This window comes from Apaloderma vittatum, unplaced genomic scaffold (assembly GCF_000703405.1).
Source record: "Apaloderma vittatum isolate BGI_N311 unplaced genomic scaffold, ASM70340v1 scaffold1719, whole genome shotgun sequence".
In the NCBI taxonomy this organism is placed as follows: domain Eukaryota; kingdom Metazoa; phylum Chordata; class Aves; order Trogoniformes; family Trogonidae; genus Apaloderma; species Apaloderma vittatum.
This window is the reverse complement of record NW_009735703.1, coordinates 120112-145149: the sequence shown is the minus strand read 5'-3', so window position 1 is coordinate 145149 and position 25038 is coordinate 120112. Positions and strand designations below refer to the sequence as shown.

Here is a 25038-nt window from a genome sequence, read left to right as displayed (position 1 = left end):
AGGCTGGAAAGGGTCCAGAGAAGGGCCATGGGGATGATCAGAGGACTAGAAGGCCTGCCATATGAAGAAAGGCTGAGAGAACTGGGTTAATTCAGCCTTCAGAAGAGAAGGCTCAGAGGAGACCTTATTATCATGTACCAGTACCTAAAGGGTGGCTACCAAGAAGACAGAGACTCCCTTTTTACAAGGAGTCACATGGATAAGACAAGGGGTAACGGATGCATGTTGCTCCTGGCGATATTCTGATCGGACTCTAGAGGAAAATTTTTCACCATGAGAGCAATTAGACATTGGAATAATCTTCCAAGAGAAGTGGTGGATTCCTCAACTTTAGAAAGTTTTAAGGCTGAGCTTGATAGCGTGCTGGGCCATCTCATTTACACTGTACTTCTTTACCTTAAAGGACTGGACTAGAGTATCCTTGAGGTTACTTCCAACCTGGTATTCTATGAAGTTGAACAACACACTAGGGAGTACTTCGGAAGTTTCTAAAATGGACAGGATATTTTGAAGAAATAGTATCTGTTCAGTGCAGTAAAAAGAACTGTATATGTTAGAAAATTCAGCATGAATTTAAGAAGTTATGTTTTCATTTTTGCATTATTTTATCACTGAAAATAATAGCTAGGGATTAAAATAAAAGTATGTATTCCACAGTCCTTCCTCTCAAAATGTCTGTGTTTATAGTTGTAGACAGGAAGATAACACACCAGTGCAACTAGGGACCACAACTGAGAACTGAATTACCCTTAAAATAGCCAGTCTTCTCAGAATTCAGGTCTAAACTACCAATTACTACCGCTATGCCTGGTCAATGAGGTTACTCACCTCTTCTCATGTCACAGTCAGAGACAACCATATGTGTTTAATCTCCCCATCATGTAACATTAAACAGGTAGGGGAAAACATGTGCTGTGCATCAGAGATAACACTGCATCAGGACTGCAAACCTGAGGTCTGGTAACATCCAAATCATGGTACTGCTCCAAAAGAAAGCAAAAGCGGCTTTTTGCACTGCGCCTCACTGCTAAGGTGAGGAAAGTTAAGCTACTTTTAGGCTGGTGGTGGCCTTCTGAACACTAACTTTTTGAGGAAACTCAAAGAGTCTGTGTGATTCTGACAGCCCTTGGAGCTGCTTGAAGAACACTGTTGTGTCACATCAGAGCACCCAACACAGCAGGGGCAGCTGTGCCACACTGGAGCATCAGCAATTCCCTGTTGCTTGTCCCAGCAAGAGCTCTTCCACCTGCTTTTGTACTCCCAGAAGTTCTGGCACTCGGCCATCAAGGCTTGCTGCCAACATAGGCCCAGCCTCTTAATGCCTCTCTAGTTCTACTCATGATAAAGGAGCTGAGCAAGGATTAGGCCTATTCCCAGCCTTTCTTTGTCTGGGAGAAGAGAAATGAAAACAAAAAACACCAAACTCTTCTTAAAAAGGTACCATATAGTCAGCTAGCCAAAACTTCAGCACGACTATAACTGTTTGGGGCTTTTTAATAGGGTAGATGAATAAAGTAAATAAAGATCAACAAAAAGCATACTCTACATAGCAAGTTTAGGTAAGTGTGCTGGTTTTGGCTGCGGTAGAGTTAATTTTCTTCAAAGTAGCTAGTACGGAGCCATGTTCTGGATTTGTGCTGGAGACAGTAACACGGAGATGTTGTAGTTAGTGCTGAGCAGTGCTTACATAGCATCAAGACCTTTTCTGCTCCTCACACCGTCCCAGCAGTGAGTAGCTGGGGGTGCACAAGGAGCTGGGAGAAGACACACCCGGGACAGATGACCCCAGCTGAACAAAGGGGTATCCAGACCATAGGGCGGCATGCTCAGTACATAAAGCTGGGGGAAGGAGGAGGAACTGGGGGATGTTCAGAGTCACTGTGTTCATCTTTCCAAGCCACTGTTCCACGTGAAGGAGCCCTGCTTTCCTGGTGATGGCTGACTCCCCGCCTGCCTATGGGAAGTGCTGAATGCATTCCTTGTTTTGCTTCGCTTGTTTGCACAGTTCTTGCTTTACCTATTAAACTGCCTTTATCTCAAGCCATGAGTCTTCTCACTTTTACCCTTCTAATTCTCTCCCCCATCTCACCACGGAGGGAGTGAGTGAGCAAGCAGCTACGTGGGGCTTAGTTGCCAGCTGGGGTTAAATTGTAACACCAGGTCTACGTACCTTATTGCTAATCTTGAAATACAGAGCGTAAGTATGCTGTTTGCAAACATGCAGATCTTTCCTCAACTCAGACTTACTTGTAAGGCACATACTCAAGGTAATATCACTGACAGAAGTCTGTGCAGAGATTTTAGAGAAACGGGAGCCTAGCTACATGTGTCCATTGGAACTTCCTCACATGTAATATCTATATATGCACAGTTGTATGCACTGTAAATACTTATCTCAACTACTTTTCTCTATGGTGCCTGAGTAGCAAATGCAGCAGCCGTCTACTGCAACTTACCTCTGAAAAAGCAGCAGGATCCAGTATCACCATAAAACTGCTTTGGATACAAGTGGGTAATTCATTACTCATCTAATCTCTGGGTGGTTTTTAGGTAGACAAAACTTGGCCAGATGGTGCAGACTGGACCTTAGTCAAGACCTTATCTTTATGCTTCATGAATAAGACATCCAAGAGCTCAGAAGAAAAACACTCACAAGAATCAGCTTAGGAAACAGCTTTTTTCAGTGTCTATGTTTTAGGGAAGTTTAGTCACATCTGACTGTATTCAGTACACGGAAAAAGAAGAAAGTACTACACTGATTCTGTGTAACTGGACACTTCTCAGAGGTGCCAAACCCAAATAAAACTGGAACATACTGTTATCTTACTGAACATTTAGTAGTTCTTCTAATATTCTTGATATTTCAAAATGCTCTGCAAGTCTAGATATTTTAGAATAGTCTGCAATATTGTACTAGCCAGAAAGTACACAGATCACGCTCCACTGAAGTCTGCAGTGATGACCTATTTCTAGTCCTTTACCGTTGCCAATAGGAAGGTGCTACAAGAGAAGAACGAAGGGCAGTGCAAAAAGCAAACGGATACTCCTTCTCTCCCCATGATATCTCCTCCTTTAGTACATCTCTGGACTGTTAAGTAAGGGCTAATCATCAGTTTCTGTCATATATTCAGTCTAGCACTGGCAGCAGAAGCAGTGGTAGGGCACACAACTGTGTTTTACTGCAGTGATGCTGGAATATCACTGAACCGTAATTTCTGCATGATACTGTGCCTGAATCTCAAACATCTCCAGTGACTGTTTGTAGTGAAATGTACCTCAGTGATGCCGATTCTTGCAAGTCCATGCTCAAATATGGCTGTAAATACTCTAGCAAACAGAGAAGCCAGCAATATCAGAAATTCTTTTCCTGCTGCTTTTGATGTCACAGTGCTTTACTGATGCAGTGCTCCCAGGTAGCTCAAGAATTAAAAAGTTTGAAATGTTCCACTACTTTTCTCATTTCAACTTTCACTACCAACACTTTCACCTCCTGATTTCAAAATGGGGACAATTCCATTGCCTCATGTTGTAAAGAAGGCATTACCCAACCAGCAGTATAAGTGTTAATTACTGTGATCATAGTGAAACACAAAATGTTGTGTAAATTCCAGAAATGCTCAATAGAACTTGATTTCCCATGCTGTGTGAAAAGCATCATGCAGAAAAAGAGTCTATTCTAGCAGATTACAAGAAAAGAAAGATATTGGAAAAATGATATAACAGTACAAGTCAGGGAGAAAAATTTACTGAAGCTTGAAGGTGCCTTCCATCACAAATTAAATACCACATAAGGGTCAGCTATACAAAAAGAAGAGGTGGGGCATTAGAGAGAAAGAGGAGAAAAAAATCTCATTCATTAAAGAGGAAAGAGATTATTTCTCTCAAAGTTTTAAATTGAACTTGCAAAATTGATCAGACCTCTCCAGACTCGGAAATACCCTACAGCAATTATTGATCAAGAGCAGTGAATATGCTGCAGACCATGTTTATGTGCCACATAAGAAAAAAAAAAAAAGGAGAGGAAAAGAACTAAAGTGTGTTTAAAACACATTTAACTTTGAAACACACTCAACTGCTGAGTTAACGATTGCAAGAGTTATTGCGGCAATGTGTATGAGGATAGATTATCTTTACGAAAACATACCTGGCTAGATTGAATGCATCATCGATCAAGCCTGCTCGATTACTGACAGAGATAACCTGTGAGAGGCAAGCACAAAAAAGGAACCATTTAGGGTGATGAAACAGTGAAGGTTCACCTATCAAAGCAGATTTTAGGGATGAGAAGAGAGCTTACCTCATGGTTCCTTGTTAGCTGATTAATTAGCAGCCTCCAATTCCTAATATCATAATTAACTCTAAAGTAGCCAGTCTGGTTGATGTTCCCCAGCAACCAACCTGCCTCTTCCAAAGCAGGAATTCTGTGGTGTTCTGGAAACAAAGAACAAGACAGGAGGGGGACTTGGATTTATATTTAGAAATTCTAAAGCAGGTTTCTTAAATTCTCCCCTTCTTTAAATATCCACGAAGGCAGTAAAATTAATTAAAAGACTCACAAAAACATTGTGATTGATTAATAATTTCCTTTATCTGTTCTGATGCAGAGAGACACCAGCTGACATTCCTATGGGGACACCAAGGGTGTTTCTTTTCTCACAAATAGTACTTATGCAAGAGGTGCCCATTTTAAGACTGGTACCCTGATTTTGCCCATGCTAAAATAGCTTTCTACAACCATAACTCAGACAATTCAATGGATGTGCTATAGAGAGAAAACTAAACCTGTAATTTTTCAAAAATAATTCTTAAATGTTTCTGCCCGTAGTCAATGAAGTTTTTATATTGCATTTCAAATTAAAGCATTTCCAGCTGTACAGACTCTAGCCGCTAATCATTGAGAGGCCCCCCTTTAGAACTAGACAAATTAACCTTATACCAGCTAACCCGGTTTTCCAGTTTCCCTTCTTCTTAAGTAATCACTTTGAGGCTGAAAGTCTAAGTTTATACCAGTATTTGCACAGTCAAGCAGTCTACAACTATTTCCAGGAATAGGGATTTCAACAACAAAAATACCTTGAACTCACAACTCACAACACTTCTTCCACTACAGAAAGCCTCAAGTTTCAATGTCTCTTGAGGAAGCCTACAATCTACTAAATTATTCTGACAAAACTGATAATGAACTAGAATTGACTAAAAATTCAGCAACATTTTTTCTACTATAATAAAATTATTTTGTATATTGTTGACAGAAGGAACAGTCTTCTCATGTATTTTTAAAAATAAAAAAGAAAGACATAAAATTCATTTTAACCATAATTCCATCAGGGAATTGTTTGGTGTGCTTGAATTCCCAGAAAGTAATAAAGGGGAAAAAAGTTAACAATATGGTCTTAACAATTCACATGTACTATCTAGTACATAGACTTACTAAAGAAATTGATTTGTTTCAGCCTTTCTTGTAAAAAAAGTAATTTCTGAGGAAATAATAGACAACTGGAACTACAGATAAAAGTTATGCTTCACCCTTGAGTAAATAACTTGAGCAAACACACAAATAACTATCATTTTAAGGTGCAAAAAATACAAAAAGCAGCAAGACCTCAATCCTAAAAATACCTAATTATATGCTTAACTTTAAATTCATGGAGCTGTGTTATGCACACAAATTTAGATAAAGAGCTTCTGGCTTAAAAAGGAAAGTCCTCACTAAGTAGTTCTGACATCATTAAAATCTCTTAAAAATAGGCTTCTCAGAAATATTAAGTCCAGAATAACTCGGTTGTTGCCAATTCAGTTCAATTGTTATTGCTCTTTCAGAATTTGTCTAACTGACTTGCACCAGTTCAATTTAATTATTCTATATGAACAATTGGGAAGCAAAAAAAACCACAACAGACCCCTGGTTTTAGTTAAAACATCAATTACATCCACTTAGTTATCAGTAATAAAGTAGACAAGAAGACACGTTCTTTAGGAGCCAACAAATCCTGCACAAAATGGACTGAGAAAACCAGAGTTAAAGTCCTACACCTCTGTGGGCTTCCCAGGTGTTCCTACTGCTGAAGCACCTAAGCTGCTTTTGCCATGCAATCTGATTTGGAACATGATTTTAACACTGGGTGTCCTTCCTTCCCTCTTTCCTTCCACAGGGGTCTGTTAAACACTGGGCTATATAGCACAGTCCTAAGCAAACCCTCTGAGACTGTTGTACTCAGGTTGTTCCTCTGTTTATACATGTTCTTCCTCGTGCCTGAGGTCAAAATCACCCAGTTGCTCCAGTCTACTTATGGAAGACTTGAATCCCAGTTCCTGTGTAAATCACTGAATCTTACACAAAGGAAAACATTACTGTAGAAATTTACAGAAATACTGTAAAAGACCATAGCGATGAAGTACTTTCCTAGAACAGATATGGATCAAGTATCTGCTGTAAAACAGGGAAAGAAGGAATCTGGATCTGGATCTGGCCTATCCTATTTGTTTTACCCAGTGTGGGGCTGTGAACAGAGCCTGTCACCCCTAAGCCTCAGCTACAACCCTTATCAGCCTAGTGGATTTCTGAAGAGCAACAACAAAAACACATGCTTTTATATCTAGGAGAGACTGCTAAGGGAAACACTGACTTTTAGAGTTTCTCAGGGTCTTCAAGGGGCTGTATGCCACGTGGGGTCAGGAGTGGGCTGCTCATGCATGGCAGAAAATCCTACCATCTTAAGACAGTACTGCTTTCCGCCCATGCTCTACTGTTGCAAACTAACCTTTAAATGTCACCGTTGCTGAAAGCAGGTACTTGTAACTGGTTAATCTCTGCACCTCTGTGACACTTAAAAGCACACCAAATTGGCTATGAGCACATATTAGTCTGTATCTGGGTAAAGAGAATCATAGAATCATAGAATACCTCAAATAAATACATTAAATGAAACATTTCAAAATCAGATGTAATAAAAAAGCTACATATTTTTTTTTATTCTTTGAGCATTTGTTTTAAATTTTGAGCTTTGAAGGGAGGAAACTACTTAGGCTTTAATAGAGTACTGAGTGATATTTGCCAGCCAAATATGACAAGTTCAAAATAACCTTTTTCACAAGTAACAGCCGTGCAACACCTCCAACACATAGTGCTTTAATGGAGAACAGTAAAGTTTCAAAGCCTGATTATTATATAACTGCATTATCGCTGTTTTGGTCAGTTTAAACCCAACCATAATCCCTTGCTATAATTTTTCAGTAAGACCATTCACATGTTGACCTTCTCCTGAAATATAGGGCAGAAATCTTTCATGCCTTTCCAGGTCATAGAAGAAGGTAGTTATTTTAAGGGACTGCCTGATGCATGTGCTTCACATAGTTCTATATAATTTACTGGAATTTGATGTCTGAGTCTGTCAATTCTCTTCTTCACATAAAACAAATTCTTTCTTTTGGTGATTACAGCACTGAAAATTTCTATACACCTGGGCAATTTCTCCACATTTATTAGTTTCCTGTTAAAATTATTATAGTTGAGGAAAAAGGTAGTCATTCAGTTTTAAACCCTATATTAAACTATTCACAACTTTCGAAACAACAGCAAAGATTTCATTTGGGAAGAAATCTTTGATGGTTTTAGTTCACCTCTTAAAATTCAATTTAAAATAGAGTTGTATTTGAGATAAAGGAATTTTTTTTTAAATCTTCTTCCATCAGAAAGTGTTTTTCCATGGCCATGTTTTGTCTGGATGCCTCATAAAACAAAACTGCTCTGAAACTTACAGTGTAGACATATACATATAGGAGACATTTAGGAGGAAATGGTTAATTTTTATGACATTTCTTCTTAAGCAAGAAATCAATTAGGGTCTAATTCTCGCCTTCTCTGCTCTGGAAGTGTGAGACAGTCCTCCAGCTGGTGCTAAATGCACGTGGCTTGAAGTTCTTAGCTCTCCCACCTTTCAAGCAACTTCAGTGCTACCAAAACAAACAGGAATGATGGAAGCCTTCTCCTCCACACAGCAACACGAGCACCTTGTGAGGCAGGTCTGGGCAAAGGACACCCCTCTGCAAGACACTACACTTCAATGCTGACAAGAGCGTGGGCTAAACAGTTCTACTACTGTTTCAAGTGTTCAGATTCACGGTTGCTATTTTAACTCGTCGTTTTATACAACCCCCAGCATAGTAGGAAATTGGTTTATGCTGGTAGAACCCCTACTGGGAGAACAGACTCCATTTTCCTGCAAAGATAACTGCACAAGAGTAGCACAATTTCATGTTAACAACAGCGAGTGAAACTTTTCTGACAAAGAAAATGTTCCATGGGGAATTTCACGACAATCAAAATTTTGTTAAAAGATACTGGCTTTGACTAAATTCTGTAAATTTTATTGCAAGAACTTTTCACATGGAGAGAAGGGAAAGCAGAACGAAAGTTCTTTCCATCTTACTTGCCATGTTGCCATAGCTCCTTGTTGAAAAAAATGTTTTGCTACAGTGAACAACATAATAAATGGAGCACATTAGTAAATGAAATCATGTTCTGTCTCACACATTCGTTCCTCAAACTACTGTTCCATCCATTAACATTCCTATATGATGGAACTACTAATGTCTATGGCAATACACAATGTAAGCTGCAGTCTTCTGTTAGGATCTTTGCTCAGCTGTTGCGACAAGGGCAGTGATTCTGTCTCACTGTCAAAATCGTGCCAGGTTTAAATGTCCTGCATCTCTGGTCCTCACTATGGCTGGCTGAAGCTGTAAAGTGGGACTATGTATTTATTATATGCCACAGTGCTTCCCTTCCTCCCACTTTTCAAAGATGAAAGTGTGAAGCATGGAAGTAACATGGGTCAAGCTCAACACCTGAGTCTCAGAAAGGAAAAGAAAGGGTATTTTTCCAATGCTGCACTAATGCTCTATTCCTCAGTGGACAGCCAGCAAACCCCAGCTAAAAAGCAGCTGCTTTCTACAAAACACTTCATGAAGGAGAATCAGACTGTCAAGGGTCTTACAGTTAGAGATTATCTGGTAGGAGGTGTAATAATATAGTAAGTTGGGACTTGCTATTTGGAAGGCAATTGCCCTGTTGGACTTCCTTTCCTACACCTCATGGCAATCCTGCAGAAATACTAAGAGGACTTTGAATGAGAGTCACTTTACCAGAGGCAGCGAGGTCCATCAGAGGAATACTTCCCTGGGACAAAACAAACCAGACAAGGCATAGGAGGTGCCGAGGGAGGTAGACTGCAAAGGTGTATGAGTGAGTTTAGCAGCGCTTGTTGAGCCATAGAATCATAGAACCATTAACTCTGGAAAAGACCTCCAAGATCGGTCCCCATGTGTTGCCTGATCTAGTCGAGAGGTGGCGTACCTGGTGGCAAGGAGGCTGGATTAAATGATCTCTAAGGTCCCTTCCATCTTAGGCCATTCTATGATTCTATGATCATCAAGCCCAGCTGTCAACCCAACACCAATCAGGACCACTAAACCATGTCCCAAAGTGACATACCTACACATTTTCTGAACGTGTCCAGTGATGGTGACTCCATCACTTCCCTGGGCAGCCTGTTCCAATGTTTCACCACTGCTTTAGTAAAGAATTTTTTCCTAATAGCCAACCTAAACCTCCCCTGGTGCAATTCAAGCCCATTTACTCTCATCCTATCACTAGTTACTTGGGGGAAAAGACCAACATCCACCTCACCACAACCTCCTCTCACGTAGTTGTAGAGAACAGTAATGTCTTCCCTCAGCTTCCTCTTCTCCAGACTAAACAATTACAGTTCCCTCAGTCACTCCTCAAAAGACATGCTCTCCAGATCCCTCATTAGCTTTCCTGCCACTCTCTGGACCCTTCTCAAGCACCGCAATGTCTTTCTTGTACTATGGTACCCAAAACTGAAGAGAGTACTCAAGCCTCAGTCTCACCAGTGCCGAGGACAGGGGCATGATCACTTCCCTCCTCCTGCTGGACACACTATTTCTGATATAGGCCAGGATGCCATTGGCTTTGTTGGCCACAATAGGAACACTGTTGGCTTATGTTTGGCTGGCAGTCCACCAGCACCCCCAGGTCCTTTTCTTCAGACAGCTTTCCAGCCACTCATCCCCAAGCCTGTAGAGCCTGGGGTTGTGGTGACCCAAGTGTAGGACCTAGCATTTGGCCTTGTTAAACCTCATACAGTTGGCTTCAGCCCATCGATCCAGCCTATGCAGATCCCTCTACAGAGCCTTCCTACCCTTAAGCAGATTAACACTCCCACTCAATTTGGTGTCATCTGCAGACTTGCTGAAGGTGCACTTGATCCCTTCATCCAGATCCTTGATAAAGATATTATACAAGATTTGCCCCAAAACTGAGCCCTGGGAGGCGTTGCTTGTGACCAGCCGCCAATTGGATTTAACTCCTTTCACCACAACTTTTTGGGCTCAGCCATCCAGTCAGTTTTTAAGCCAGCAAAGAGAACACCTAAGCCATGAGCCATCAGCTTCTCTAGCAGAATGCTGAGGGAGACAGTGTCAAAGGCTTTTACTAAAGTCCTGGCAGTGTTGCATGGAGGTGTTTCCTACCTGGAGCCTGAGTGCCAGAGTGATCACCCCCAGGGACTGGCAAGGATGCCTCTGTCCACAGTCCTGCTAACCTGCTTGAAACGGATGATAGCTAAACCTCATCACTTGAGGTTAACGTCATTTCTCCTCTGTTTGCAGAAAGGTAACAGCTGAGCCAGTGCTTCCACACTTGGTATGCCTTCAGCAGCAATCTCCAACACCTGCCCATAAGCCCAGGGAAGCATTTGTCTTGTGGGGACAGGCTGAGCTCAAAGCTGCTCCTCAGCTTTTTCCCCCCAACAGATTTTGTGCTGAACCCAAAACACTGTGGACATTATATTCATACATCATTACAGCAACCACAAAAGCAGCAACTTATCTAGGATAAACAGAAAAAAGCGCTGGATCCATGACAGTGCAGAAGTTTGTAACAGCAATGCCAGTAAGAAAGGTTGTAACACTACAGTGTTGGTGAAATCTATCATTTCACAGACCTACAAGACTGTGGCATAAAAAGTGCTGCAGCCATCTTACTGTGATGAGACAGGAAGGCTAATCATGAAAAGTCTTCTTCGTGATAAGTTTATTTTTCAGAGGTTTAATACCTGTCACTCGTCTGAAGATGAATGGCCTCATCCATGGCTATGGAGAGTGAACAGGGAAAAAGGTGGTGGTCTGTGTAGTACTTTGGGAGCGAAAGAGACAGCTCCATTTCACAAGCTCAGAAAAACTGAGTCAAGTAAAAATGTCATCTGATGGCTGGAATATCAATTGATGAGTAGAAAAATGCCTCACTGGGTAAGGAGAAGAGAGATCGGGAAAAGCACTTGTGAAATGAAAAACTTCCAAAGCTATGACTACGTACTTTCCACAAACAGGTGTGGAGAGCTACATGGAATATGAAACATCTTGGAGATTATGCACATTGTCAGGCAAGTTGCCAAGGCCTGGCACTGTCCTCTCTATAGATTTGCTGCGAAGAACAACGAATTACATCTCAAAAAAAAAGCTGCATAGTTGTAATTTCCAGTGAGTCCCTTCCCCTTGGTTCTGTGAAGAGTGGACAGAATGAGCTCTACTACCTGCAGTTGAGATGATCTGATTTATTTGAACTAATCCTGCTCAGCATATTGACCAACCAGTGACCTGCCTGCCTCACTATCTCTAATATGTAACCAGACATGGCCAGGACGAGTAGAGAGCAGCAACCCAAGCATCTTACATGCAGTGGCTCTCACAAGACTGGACAGCAGCTTCTTAATCCTTGCTCATGAAAATGCCATCTGGCATCCTACAATACCTCGGATGAGGTCACAGACACAGTAGCAAAGAGGATGCAAAAATAAGTAAGAAGACTCTTTCATCAAAAAACAACCATCCTTAGTGAACTAGTGCAAGGAAGGGATTGTACTCCTGTGGGAAATTATTATTTAAACTGCCACAGAAAATGAATATTTCTTGATGGCAACACATACAGCTATTTCAAAATTGCCGTGGTTTCATTTCTCTCTGATAACACTGACAATGTTAATTTTATTGAAAAATTTAAGCTATATGCCAAGACACCATAATGATAGACATTAACTTGGACCCTTTTCATTATTGGCAGCTGATATGAGGTATGTGATCAGTATTTAATGACAAACAACAGACAGCTGTTCATCATCTCCTATCAACTCTTCAGGTTACACTGGAAGCTTCTTTAGCACAGCAGGTCAATGAGAAGCCTGCTCCTTCCTAAAGAGGGCATGGAAACCATCCTCATGAACAGCATTTCCTCTAAATTTGAGTATTTGCATTCAATTACACTCACTTGAAGAACAATGTGACCACTCACAATCTTCCAAACATCCTCTGGAATAGTTTGTTTCACCTCCAGCTTGCAGAATTGTTCCCAGACTACTCAGCAGGACAACATCAAAACTGCATCTTCTCCATAAGAGAAAGTCTTCAGGATTCTTCCCGTCCACAAGAATCAATCCTGGAAACCATCCTTTCCAGTCTCTGAATCCCTCCCACATCCCCATGAAACAAACAGAAAATCTCCAGTAATATGACAAAATCATCTATAATAGCCCAAATACATAACAGCACACACGATGAAACATACTGAGTATCTCCAGGAATGTTCTTACTGACTTTTTTTACGTTGAGGAATTCTCCAGCTGAGCTAGACAACAACAAGTAGGAGCAAGAGGACATCCTTTCTGTAGTGGTAAGTTTACAGTCTCACTTTCAACGAGGCACAGCAAGTAAGTGAGTGAGAAAGTAATGAGAAAGGACAAGGATAATGACAATAGATCACAGTGGCATTGATTCGCTACGCAGGAAACTGATGACTCAGAAAGGTTGCTCTTTAATTTCTATACAGCAGCCACCCCAAAATCATTGCTCACACTGGCTATCATTAATTTGTTGATTTCTGGAAAGCATTCCAATAGGAGCAGTAGATCTTAAAAGGAGGTAGTGGGTTTATGGACTTGCTCCTCCACAGCACTCTGCAAGTAAAAGGCAATGAAGAAGCAACTGTGCAGATAATAATGATATGCTGAACTTTCAGGGCAGGAGTGAAGGGAAGGAGGCATGCCATGTACAGGCTAATGAGATTAGAAGAGATGATCAACTCTCTCTGAAGTCAGTGGGAATCTTTCTAGTAACTTCAATGAGAGTTCAATCAAGCCCTAAAGGACAAAAGTCATTAAAGTAGACCTTGAAAGCGCAAAAAGATTTTGAAGTATTCTGGAGGTGTTAATATGTTAATATTAAAAAGTATGGCCAATGAGATATATTTCTGTAAGGTGAGGCAGCACCTGTGTGCTCTGACTTGAGCATGTTTTCCAGGTATGAAAACTGCCCTGGTCCCAGGCACATTTCTGTATCACTACACCATGGGAGCAGCATGTTATATTCCAATTGGCTGCAAACAATCAGGGCAAGGAAACACGTACCTTATGCCCCTAGAAAGTTGGCATACTCAGATTTCCATTGACAGTGTACAATTCACTTCTAGTCCTGCTGGTTGCTAAGCTCTAGGTGACCATTATCTTTTAGTGACTTATAAGAAAGAAAAAAGGGAAAAATCACAGGCTCACACAGGTTTGACTCTTTCCTCTCTCCAGTTAAATTTCAATCAGAGGGAAATCTCTATACCCTTCTAATTTTACAAGAAGAGGTCATTTCTGCCTCTACAGCCCGTGTGTTGGGATACATGGATCCTTCTCTTCCCTTCCATGAATACCACTGTATTCAAGTCTCCACATTTCTTCCCTCACTCTCTTCAATTCCAGTCCAAAACTGTTAGCTGATGTAGCATGAACTGCTAAGGAAACAGAGAAATATTTCATCAATTTTCTATGGCAGAATTCCTCTAGTAGACAATAAAAAAACTATCTAGCCCTAGCTGTCCTCAGGTCAGTAACTATAATGACCATGTAGGAACTGAGGAGGGAGAAAGTAAGTATTAAGCAGAATACTGCACTTTTGAGGTCCAGCATCTGTTTATCTGATAGAGAGAAGAAATACTGTGACAGATCAATAATGAAACTTTTTAATGACAGTAAACATTTCATAGCCTTGGTTCAGACTACGGATCACAGTGTAAAATGCCAGAATTCTAAACACTTTGCATTTACTAAGTCACCCTCATCAGATGCTTTGCTATAAAAAATATTACATTTAACTTTCACCAATCAATAAATTGAATTGCATTCATCAATGATTTGATATATGTTGCTAAATACATAATACTTATCACTTAGGTACACATTTCTATGTAAAAGCTTTTCATTATACTGTCTAACTTCCGTGTTTTGCTTGTTGCTCATCCTCCATTCCTCCTCCCTCCCTTCCCAACTCTCCTATTTTTGTAATTCATTTCAAGTAGCTAAAACTGGGTGCAGAGCAACTACACAATTATGTAGGATCAATTCCAAAGAAACAGTTGAGGAAAACACAAGTATTCTTTATGAGATTCCACTGGGAGGAAAGTTTATTTTTACCTGATTTGTTAGACACCCATATAATTGCCTCTGATGAGATGTGGCTCGTATTTCCTACTGCAATTGTTAATGGAATCTGCCACAAGTAGCTGCAAGACAAAGGAGGGGGAATCTAAGAACAAAAATACTGAACTGATTCTTCTCACAGCAATCAGGGATCATGTCAAAGAAATCAAAACACAATTTCAGTAGCAGTGTAAAGATGTGGATTCTAACAAGTTACTTCAATTTTGAAATGCATTTGCTATTAGCAATAAAACAATGAAAAAGTCGTTCATCTAAAAAAACCACCTAAATTATATTTTACATTTTTCACACACTATCATCACATGAGGGCTTTTTTTTAAGGCTTTCCTAATTTAACAAAACGATTCACAAAAGAGGAAATAATGATTTCCCATGGAAAGAAGAACATTTTTTTACATTTACTTAGAAAAAGACAACCTCCAGGTAAAACATGGTTTGATTTATTGGGACTCTAAAGTTTAAAAAGAACATACTCTTTTAGCAACTTCTTAAAAAGCTATGGTGGGCTTTCATAGCTGCTGGTTTATAAAAACAAAACAAGTGGGATGGATATCCATTTCTTTGCACCATTTATTATCACTTACATGTAGGCAAACTTGACCAAACAAACTATATAGGGATTTAGAGATATGCTGGTGTAATCAGACCCCAACTTCCTTACAAAGTATCACAAACTGTTTCTCATTTGGAATAAATGTTCTAATTTACCTAAGACTTTTATATAACATCTTTATCTCAATAAGCAGAAATTGACTGTATGAAGTCAGTCTTTTTGGGGAGAGATGGAAAGGAAGCATTCCTACACGTCTTCATTATCACCTCTATTCTTGAACTCTCCAAAGTATCCTTTCACTAGCCAGCAAAAGAACAGACAGTTCCCTCACAGGCCTGCCACGTCATTTTGAACACCAGTCAAGAGGAAGCACTCAGAAATTGTACATGTTGTATTTTTGTCTAGGGCTTATGTGTGCACTTAAGCAACGTAACAGGGCAAGAGAATGGCCCAACTCAGACACCATCATATGCTACCACTTTGATACCATTTTAGATTGACTGCGTTAAAATGATGCAAGCATGGGTCTGGGCAAGTTCTTGATGTCCACACCAGCCTCTCCCCTGCTAGTACACACCATTGCAAAGGTAGCTTATGGTACTAAAAAAAATTTGGTTTGCTCCTTTCTGCTTACCCAGAAGCCTGCTCCACTGAACTACAAACATCACCCAAATGTGCCACAACCACAGTCAAAACATGCTGGCTTGTAAGGGCTGCTTTGCTGGCCTCACTTGCGGGCTGGGGGAGGGAGAAACCCCTGTCCTGCCAGCCCTACTGCCAGGTTCAGCTTCTGGCTCCCCACCAATTCATGAAAAGCCACCCGCACATGTCGGGGTTTGCAGAGCTCAGAATGGAACCGCGTGTGCTGGGAAGCACTTGTCCGTGCAGCCGTGATTCAGCAGAGAGCGGGAGATAATTGGAAAACTGTACAGCTGAAAAAGCCATAAGTGATGCTCCAAAGAAAACATGGCATTTACTTGCATACGGGAGAAGAAAGAAGATCCCACATATTTTGGATTCTCTGAATGTTGGTATCATGGAATACTGGGAAAATTGCGAGATCTACTCACGCACTGAGAACACACTTCACATAAGCATATGCTCATGCAGACACTTTTTGGATAATTAAGGATTACCAGCCTGTCCACTCCTTGTGCTGGACGGTACCACCCTCCATAGCACAGCGAGCAGAAAATGATGTCCACTGGTGCATTAACTACTCCAGTTCTCAGTCTGGGGTCTTCACACAAAATTACTTTCACTGTTGGCTTAACTAATATTCTGGACTGTGAACTGGAGTAATGAGGTGAAAACATGTATTCTGTCCTGCTGCTTCTTTGACAGCAGCAGCAACTTCTGTGTTCAACAAGTGAAGGCATTCAGGAGTTGCTGCAAAGTGATGCACCTGAGAATATTCACTACTCTCTTAAATACTTAATACCTTACTAGACGCCCACCAGTTTTTTAGAGTCTATCAAAAAAACTTCTAAGAAATATATCATCTTTAAAAACACGTTTAGTTCTAACCACCCAGCTTTCTGGAATGAAAAAGATGCTGGCAAACGGTGATCAAGAAAAATGAGGCCAAATTAAGCATAAAGCTCGTACATTATTTGAAAGAACAGGAACTTTGGTATATGAAAAAAAGGAAAAAATTGCATTTGCATGATATTTTTGTGACTCTTGGGATCAATTCCTATCGTAAAAGTTAAACTGCAAAAGAAAAGATACTGAAAGCTCACTACGTAGCTGGCTTAAACACATATATACATATACACAAATATTTGTGTATGAACATATACACGGACACCTGTTATTTTAAGAAGGAACTTCATAGAAAGATAATCTGCACATTGTAATATCTAGACAGAGCAAAATTTTACATTACCTTATACTATTATTTTATGTTATTTCCAACTAATGTAAATCTGAAATAAAGACAGACTCTTCTCTGAAAGGTGATCTAGCTGTGGAACACCAAGTCCCTCACCCTCAGAAAACACAAGTGGATTTAGTTGGAAAGATTAGCACCAGCAGATTTAACTTTTATCGCACAAAGATGAGAGACTATCTGATGTTCTCAGCCTTCTACAGAACATCCAAATCTCATCCTCTTGGTTACTGGTTTGCCAGAAAAACCGCAGATTTCCTTTTAATAGACATCTCCAGAAGTCCATTCTAATCACTTTACTGCTGCTGGTCTCTGTATGTTTATCTGCTTTATCCTTCCAATCCTCTTCATTCTCGGTGAAACTTCTGCCACTGCTGCAGAGGAAGCTGTGGCTAACTTTTTTAAATGCATGAAAAGGAGATGTATCTGGCTCACCTTTCAAGATTTTTTGTTACGATGAGAGGGAGAAAAGCATCCTGTTGCATCTGGCCATTCGCTGCCTGCTGCGACAAACCAGTTTCAGTGAAAATAAGAACCTAGCCTTAGATTCTTAGGTGAAAATAAGAACCTAGTAACTAGAGCAGCAGGACTTGAAACAACTCATTTGGATCTCCTACCCTCAAGAATGCGTCTACAGGAGTCAGATGCCTGTTCAGACAGCACACTCAGCACGCGGGTGTCTTGTGTGTCCAATCTGCCTGAGCTGCTGCTGAGGCATCTGCATTAAAATCTGATGACCTTAACAGGGAGCTAAAGGCAGACCACTTAATTGTGGGGAAAATAAAGGCTATTTCGGGAATTTAAGAAACTAACTCTGAGGATGAGGAGGAGATACACCAAATATTGGAGCAGATATGGTAAATATGAACTGTGCTGAACATAATGTTGTCCAATCACAAACGTCTTTAAGAGAGGTAGGAAAGGGAGGTCTTGTTGAAAGGTAGTATAAATAAGCTTTTAACTGTTGATTTACAAATTAGAAACTGTTAATGCGAAATAGTTACATTTAGGTTGACAGAAAAACATGCACAATTAAAGGGAATGCATTGATGCTTTTTTGTTGTTGTTGGTATCACCACATCAATGTATAATACCAAAGTGGATCAGCATCTCTATTTAGCTTAAAGAATAATCAGAGGGACTTGTTTCATAAAGTAATACAATCTTGCATCTGCCAAGGTACATGCAATACTAGAAAGTTAGCTAATTATGCTCTGCTGGGATTATATAGGTTTTTTTGTCTTGAGCATTACACAATGACTACACAGCCACTATTAATGTACTTTATCTCACTCAGAAAATGATCATATTTGTGATGAGTACTTGTTTATACCTTGAATTCCAGCAAATTAGAACTGAGATCCCTTCATGCGCAAATTCTAAGACCATAAAGTATTAATAATCACAATGCCTCACACTTCTGCCTCTGATGACCAGCAACGGTGTTGTAACATTGGATTTTCAGTAGCACAATTAGATGGTTTCCTTGTAAAGAGCTATGCAAAGCCAAATCAGGGCAGTAGTTTATTTTCTCTGCTGACAAAACAAAGATCTCAGACTACTAAAACAGAAAAGAAAAGATTCCTGGAGTTTCACATTTTGCATACCTCTTCAATTACTTTTTCACATTAATGAACATTTTTGCTGAGATGTAAATTCATACATTCTCAAGATTCATCTCCCCAGTAACCATCATGTGCCAAGCTTCCACCCACTGCCAGTAGTCAATGCCATGTGCTTCCAGTAACATTTTCCTTTCTCCGCTAGATTCAAAACCAAACAAAAAGGTTTGGCTATTCCTAGTCATCACTCACATAACAATGAATGTATCTGCTCAATATTCAGGTGCTTATTATCCTTGTCTGCATTATAAAGAGTACACAAGTAATGTGCTTGCTTCATGTAAAGTGATGGAACATCTCTATCTAAAATAACCACAGCAGAATTAGCTTACCGCGAGATTTTAACCCAAGGGGGCTGCTCATGTCTTGTGCAGACACTGGGGATGGAGATTAACAAGGCCTGCACAGAGAAGCAGCCAAAGGAGGGAGTCTTGTGGTGCCAGGATGGCCCTGTTCTGGCTAAAGATTGTGGACAGATGAAGATTGATGACTTCAGCACAATCCTGAAGGCAGATAAATTGCTTCAACACAGAATTCTGAAGGCCACATTGCCCTGAGTGAAACCTTTTGCTTCATTATCCCCAATATGCATATTAAAGCTCACACCTCTGACTATGTTAATAAGCTTAACAAAGCACATGCTAAACATATGTGACTATAGTATTTGACTCTCCACCCAAATCATGCTAAAGGTCACCCCAGGACAGGGGACAGATAAGGTCAGAATATAAAGAATATGGATGGAATACAACTCTGTGGAGAGAAGACCCAGAAGAGACAGCCAAAGGGGTGTCCTCCTTCTGCATCCAAGACAGGGATGCCTGCTTGGTAAGTACTATGCTTTTAACTTTTGGTGAGAAATACCTGGGGTAGTATTTTGCTAGCATTACCATCATATATTAGTGTTATTGCAGAAAGTGAATTTATCAACAGGAATCCCAAATATGCCGTATCTGTGACTTTAATAAATGCCCTATTTACTATCGTGCAAATTGTCTCTGTAAATCCTTAACGGGGCTGACACAGGCAAGTGCCTCCCACAGCCACACACCTTTCACATGCCACCTACATTTTGAATGGGAAAAGAAGAGAACAACCACATCCCTCTCTAAATCCTTCTGCTTTTACAGACTTCCAGGTTAAAGACTCCTAATCTATCCTGCTGTTCTTTATACAGAAACTGTACTTAATCCTTCTTATTATACACCTCTATATTTTTTCTATCTATCATACACCTGGTTACAAAGCCAGGCCTGCCCTCAGTGCTTTGAAGGCATGTCTACCATGGATTAAGAGTGGCATAATTATCTTTACTTCTGCACTCTTTACACTTTTTTTTATGCTCTTTTTCCTACTAATCCCTACTGTTCTATTTACCTGCTTGACAGTGTCTGCACATTGAGCTGATATTTAAAGAAACTTACCTACCAAAATTTCAAGATCTCTTACCTAAGAAAGAATATTTTCTTCAGAACCCACCACTAAGTTAGAACTGTTTTCCCCACATGTATCACCTCATTATTAACATTAATCTCCATTGGTCTTTTTACCTCCACGTAAACTAGCACTGAGGAGTACTTCTGTAATCTTGGTAATTAACATTTGTTTCTACTATCCTCAAAAACCTTCTATCACCAGAAAACTCTGTCACCTCACTCTTCCATGCCCTCTTTCACATGACTGAATAGGAAAAACTTCAGTACACGTTTCTCAAGAATTTCACAGGGTATTACCCTCCACTGAAAAATTCAACCATTTAATTTCTCACTTTTTGCTTATATTTATTAACTGAGATCTTCCCTCTTGCCCAAGTACAGATTATATGAGGAAGCTGGACTTCCAAAATACATAAAGAACAGTTGAAATGAGAAAAGGCTAGACATATCTAGACAGAAAAGACCTCTACTAACAGTCTTAGATTTTATACTTAGCTAGGAAATCAAAGGAGAACCATGACAAGGTAGGAGCCTAGAACAATGTATAGACTTTAGGAAAAAAAAACATATGATTTTTTAGTGCATCTAACAATGGAAGAATATGTGACAAAAATAAAATTCTATGCACAAAAGCAAATTAATCGGCCTTTTAGCAGGATATAATAAGCATAATTATTTTCAAGTGTACTGGCAATCATAGAATGACTTAGGTGGGAATAGACCTTAGGAGATAGAGACCTCCGCTCAAATGTGCTAACTGCACAGGAAAACAGAGTTTCATTGTAGGTAGAATATGAGATCGGAGGAGGATGCACTGGTTGAACATTCAGTGGCATCACATGAAGTCAATCAAGTCAACTGTGGCAAATCATTTACCATCTGCTTTTTCTCCTAGTGTGAAGCATCTACAGAACTACTTTCAGAAAAGCTGAACACCAAAAGCTGTACGTACCTTCAAACACCTTAATAGGCTGAGAAATGAAACTGTGAGTTGTCTAAAGTAGCCCAGGCTGGAAAACCAGAAATCATGTAGTAACCAGCTATCACCGGTGAAATCTCAACCATCAGTCTTCTGTGACTGAGTTTCTCTGGGCTAAATTCAGTTGTGCAAGGTGGTGGCAAATGAGTTGCCGTGGGGTCCTTGAGACATCTGCCACGGGCCATAAGATACGGCAGAACACCGACGGATGCTCCCGCCTGTGTGGCAGCACAAGGTCAAGTAAGAAGCCTCAAGGCACCTCCAATGGCAGCAAGTCACCGGTTCAAGCAACTAAACGGGCCTCTCCCTCCACTCGATGTTGACGATAGTACCTTCCACAACGGTTTTCCCAAAGAAACTTTCTCATTTCTAAATGAAAAGGGCAGATTTTCAAAAGCAAGCTGTTTGTAAGAAAGAGAAGGCTTCAGGCACAGGTTTTCAAATACATTATATTTTACTGCTGAAATATTTTACAACTACTGTTTAAAATAAAAACTTTCAGTTTGTTGATTCAAAATGAATTTCAGCTGGAGATACAAGTTAATTGAAGGGAGAAGTTAAAATGAGAGAAACTGAAATGTACTGAAATTACAGAATGGAGATGAATGTTCTGAACCATTTTTCCCAAATTTTTGCTTTGATTTTGTCCTGATTCAGTACGGAGAAATGTTTTGATATATTGAAAATTTCTGTGGGATGAGAATCCATTTCTTGCTCATCTGTAACACTTACTAATCTTTGTAGCGTACTTTGAGAACATAACAATCCAAGACTTCATATCATTGAAGGATATGATTAAAGCTATTTAACACCGAGACACAGTGAGGAATGAAAATAATTTAAGAGTAGAAAGGATAAGAAGAAGATCCACAAGTAAAACTCACTGGTTAAGATACCTGCCTTCTCATTTTAACCATCAGAACTTAAAATGTAAAATGCCAACTCTCTCTTCAGTTAAAGATTAAAATCTTGTACATCGAAAGTGAGTGAAGTTGAGCAACAAGGTGCAAGGACTCCCAGCCATTAGTTTCCCATTCTCAGCTCTCCACATGGAGAATACTGAAATTTCATGTACACAGAGATATTTCTTACCTGGCTATGAGCCTTCCACATGACCTCATGTGGCTGCGACTTCACAGACAAAAGAATACGAAAGCCAAGTAATGAGAAAATGTGTCCTGTCAGAAAGCAAGTCTTACAGAACCAAATGAAACCTACGAATTTATGATTTGTATTTTCACTTCAGTTTCATATTTGGCTGATCTGCAGAGACATATACAACTAGTGACCAGTAAAGGAAGCACTTAGCTGCATGGCTGCAAAATTTTCTGGCTAATATCCTTAGAGCCTATTATAAAATAAAGGGCACAGAAAGTTGATGATGTGGAGTAACTAAAGGAGTGTGAAGTTTGGACCTTAAGTAAGTGTAGCAGGAAAACTGTAGAGATCTCTCATTTCTTCCTGACAACACAACTGCAATTTCTGTTAGCAAGGCAAAAGAAGGCCCTTGTTTTCAGTGAATTTTAAATATTAAAATATTGGAAGGTTCAAAGACAAATTGCCAACAGATAAACTGAAATTGTATTCAACTGATCTATGAAATTACAAGTCTTGTTGCCATGACACGCGGAAGCATTTACTCCTAGGCTGAGAGCACAAGTAGACGTAAGGTGGTCACCAGGAAACAAGGGGAAGTTGTTGAACAGCACAACAGCTTCAGAGCTTCCTATTACAGAAGGATATCACACATGAAGTAGAACTCAGCCATAACAGGGTAAAATTCTGTAAGTCATGCTTTCTAGAGAGACTGTGTTGGGAAAGATAATTTAAAAACACCATAGAGATTTTCCCACCTTATTATGTACTATAGTATTTCATTCAGTAAAGAGTATTTCAAGTTCCAGGGGAAGCTCATGTGAATATCACAGGAAATCACAGACTTACTACGTGTGATTCTATAGAGTTCTAGTTCTGTTTAATGGATAAGGAGCTGACAATATATTCATGCTGTGAATATCATTCTCACAAGACTGAAAAACATAGAGTTTTCATTAGATTTAATACGTGCCAGTAAAGTGATTGTAGGCTGTGCCCAGAGGCACAACACAAGAGATGTTATTCTCACTCTCACAAGTATTACACCTCCTACGCTGAGCCAGGGTGTCAAGGGATTCCTTGTACCCTGTCAGCATAGAAGATGGCAGATAGGAAGGGAAGATTTGACTAACTTTGTACCAAAGACAAGCACAGGGTGAAAAACTGAGAGCAATTTGAAGTAACTGAGATAAACTGAGCACAGCTTGGAGGTTTTCATTGGTTATCGACACATGCCCAGTGTGATCTTAATTCCTATGTTCAGAGTAAGATCAAGAAGTTTAGTGCAAGTGACAATAAGAAACAGGTGAAAAAATTGGTAAAGGTAACTAAGTTGGATTCCCCTACAAGTGGGATAAGAAAGCAGACAACAGCAGACTTTTAAATCAAATCAGAAGTTGCAATTAGACAAGCTGAATTTAGAGAGGACAGCACTTAGGTTTTATAAACTGAAGAAGGCCTGCTGGTGTCTGAATTGGACAGGACTTTCCCCAGTCCTGCAGAAAGACAAATTATGACAGCACTGTATGTAGTGAGGAAATTAAGAGAGAAGACACAGTAAATGTGCCACACCAAATTAATTGTGGGACGCAAATTAAGGGTTTCCTGGACTTTGAGGAAAGGAAATGGTGCTACGGTTGGGATCCTGGGATTCCAGGAGTTCTGCCCTCACCCAAGACTTACAGACTGGCCAAGAGGAAAAAAATAAGCTACAGAAAAAAAAAAAAAAGGCAGTGAAGTTAGTGACTACATGATCCAACTGGAAAAAAACTGCAAGAAAAAGACTGAGGTCAAGTTTACTCCAATATCATTCTGGACTATGCTGGGCAGAGGCATCTAAAACCCCTTTATAAAAACAAGATAAGAATTTGGATTTTGCTAGACTCTTTGAATTAAAGACAGTGTTCTGGCCTAGTCTTTAGGGAGCTCTGTCTGACTGGAATACAGACTGCATTTTCTTCATCCATGAGACCAGGTATAATCAAACTAGGGGGCCACGTAATACACCTGTGGTATTTTCTAAGCAGATAACAAAATTCTGAGGCCTGTGTTACTCAGTAATTAATGGTCCTCATGTTATCATCTGTACCCAAGAATGTCAAAACCAAACTGAGCTTTTCATATTAGTTTCTTCTTTCTCACTAATGCCTAGGCTATGATGGAATTCAACTTTTTAGTCAGAGTAACCCACCGACCAAGACAATCCAGTGGGACCAACTCTTGACAGGTGCTGCCAGGCAGAGAATGGCTTGACCACTTGGTAGATCTGAATGGGCTCCACATCTGAGGCGTCAGTCTTTGAAGAGTATTGCAAGTGAACTTAATATGAACAGAAATCAATGTGTAGAGTACTCTTGCCTTTTAACTACTAAGATTTATCTACTTTGTCTGATGTTTTCAAAGGCTTCGATCAGACAGGTAGTTGGATCCACCTAATATATATTTCAAAGAGAAGCAAAACTTGGGGATTTGGAAGATATTTGGAATTATGGGCCTATTATAATTTTGAATACAAAGTATACTTAGCTACATACATGGAGGAAACTATCAATAATTTCCATAGTTTAGATAAATACTTAGAATTGTGTGAGAGGTTGACTAGGAACATTATAATCTAGTCTTGAAAGATGCCAGAACTTCTGAGATGACTTCCTTCTCATGGTAAGCCTTTTTCTTTGCAGTTCTGCCTCAATATAGCTGCTAATTTTATATTATGTCTATTATGTATGCTTTCATTTAGAAACTCACGTATATTCTTAATACTCATGGTATATTCTTAAATAAGGTTGATAGTTGCTTCTAAGAGCAACTATTTCTAGGACAGATCATGAGTCTTTTATTTTTTTTTTTGCATAAGGATCTACACACAAAGATATTGAGGAAAAATATTTTCAATGTCAATAC

The 25038-nt window shown here is 39.8% G+C and overlaps 1 protein-coding gene across 1 annotated transcript in view; it reads right to left on the bottom strand.

Annotated features, from left to right (window-relative positions):
* TRHDE (thyrotropin-releasing hormone degrading enzyme) overlaps window positions 1–25038 on the bottom strand; it is a gene marked incomplete at its 5' end in the record, with an annotated part of 177635 nt that overhangs the window by 40184 nt on the left and 112413 nt on the right. Inside the window, 3 exons of the mRNA XM_009876674.1 lie at window positions 4145–4200; window positions 4298–4431; window positions 14532–14620. Coding sequence (XP_009874976.1) covers window positions 4145–4200; window positions 4298–4431; window positions 14532–14620 — 279 coding nt within the window. The remainder of the gene's footprint in view (window positions 1–4144; window positions 4201–4297; window positions 4432–14531; window positions 14621–25038) is intronic.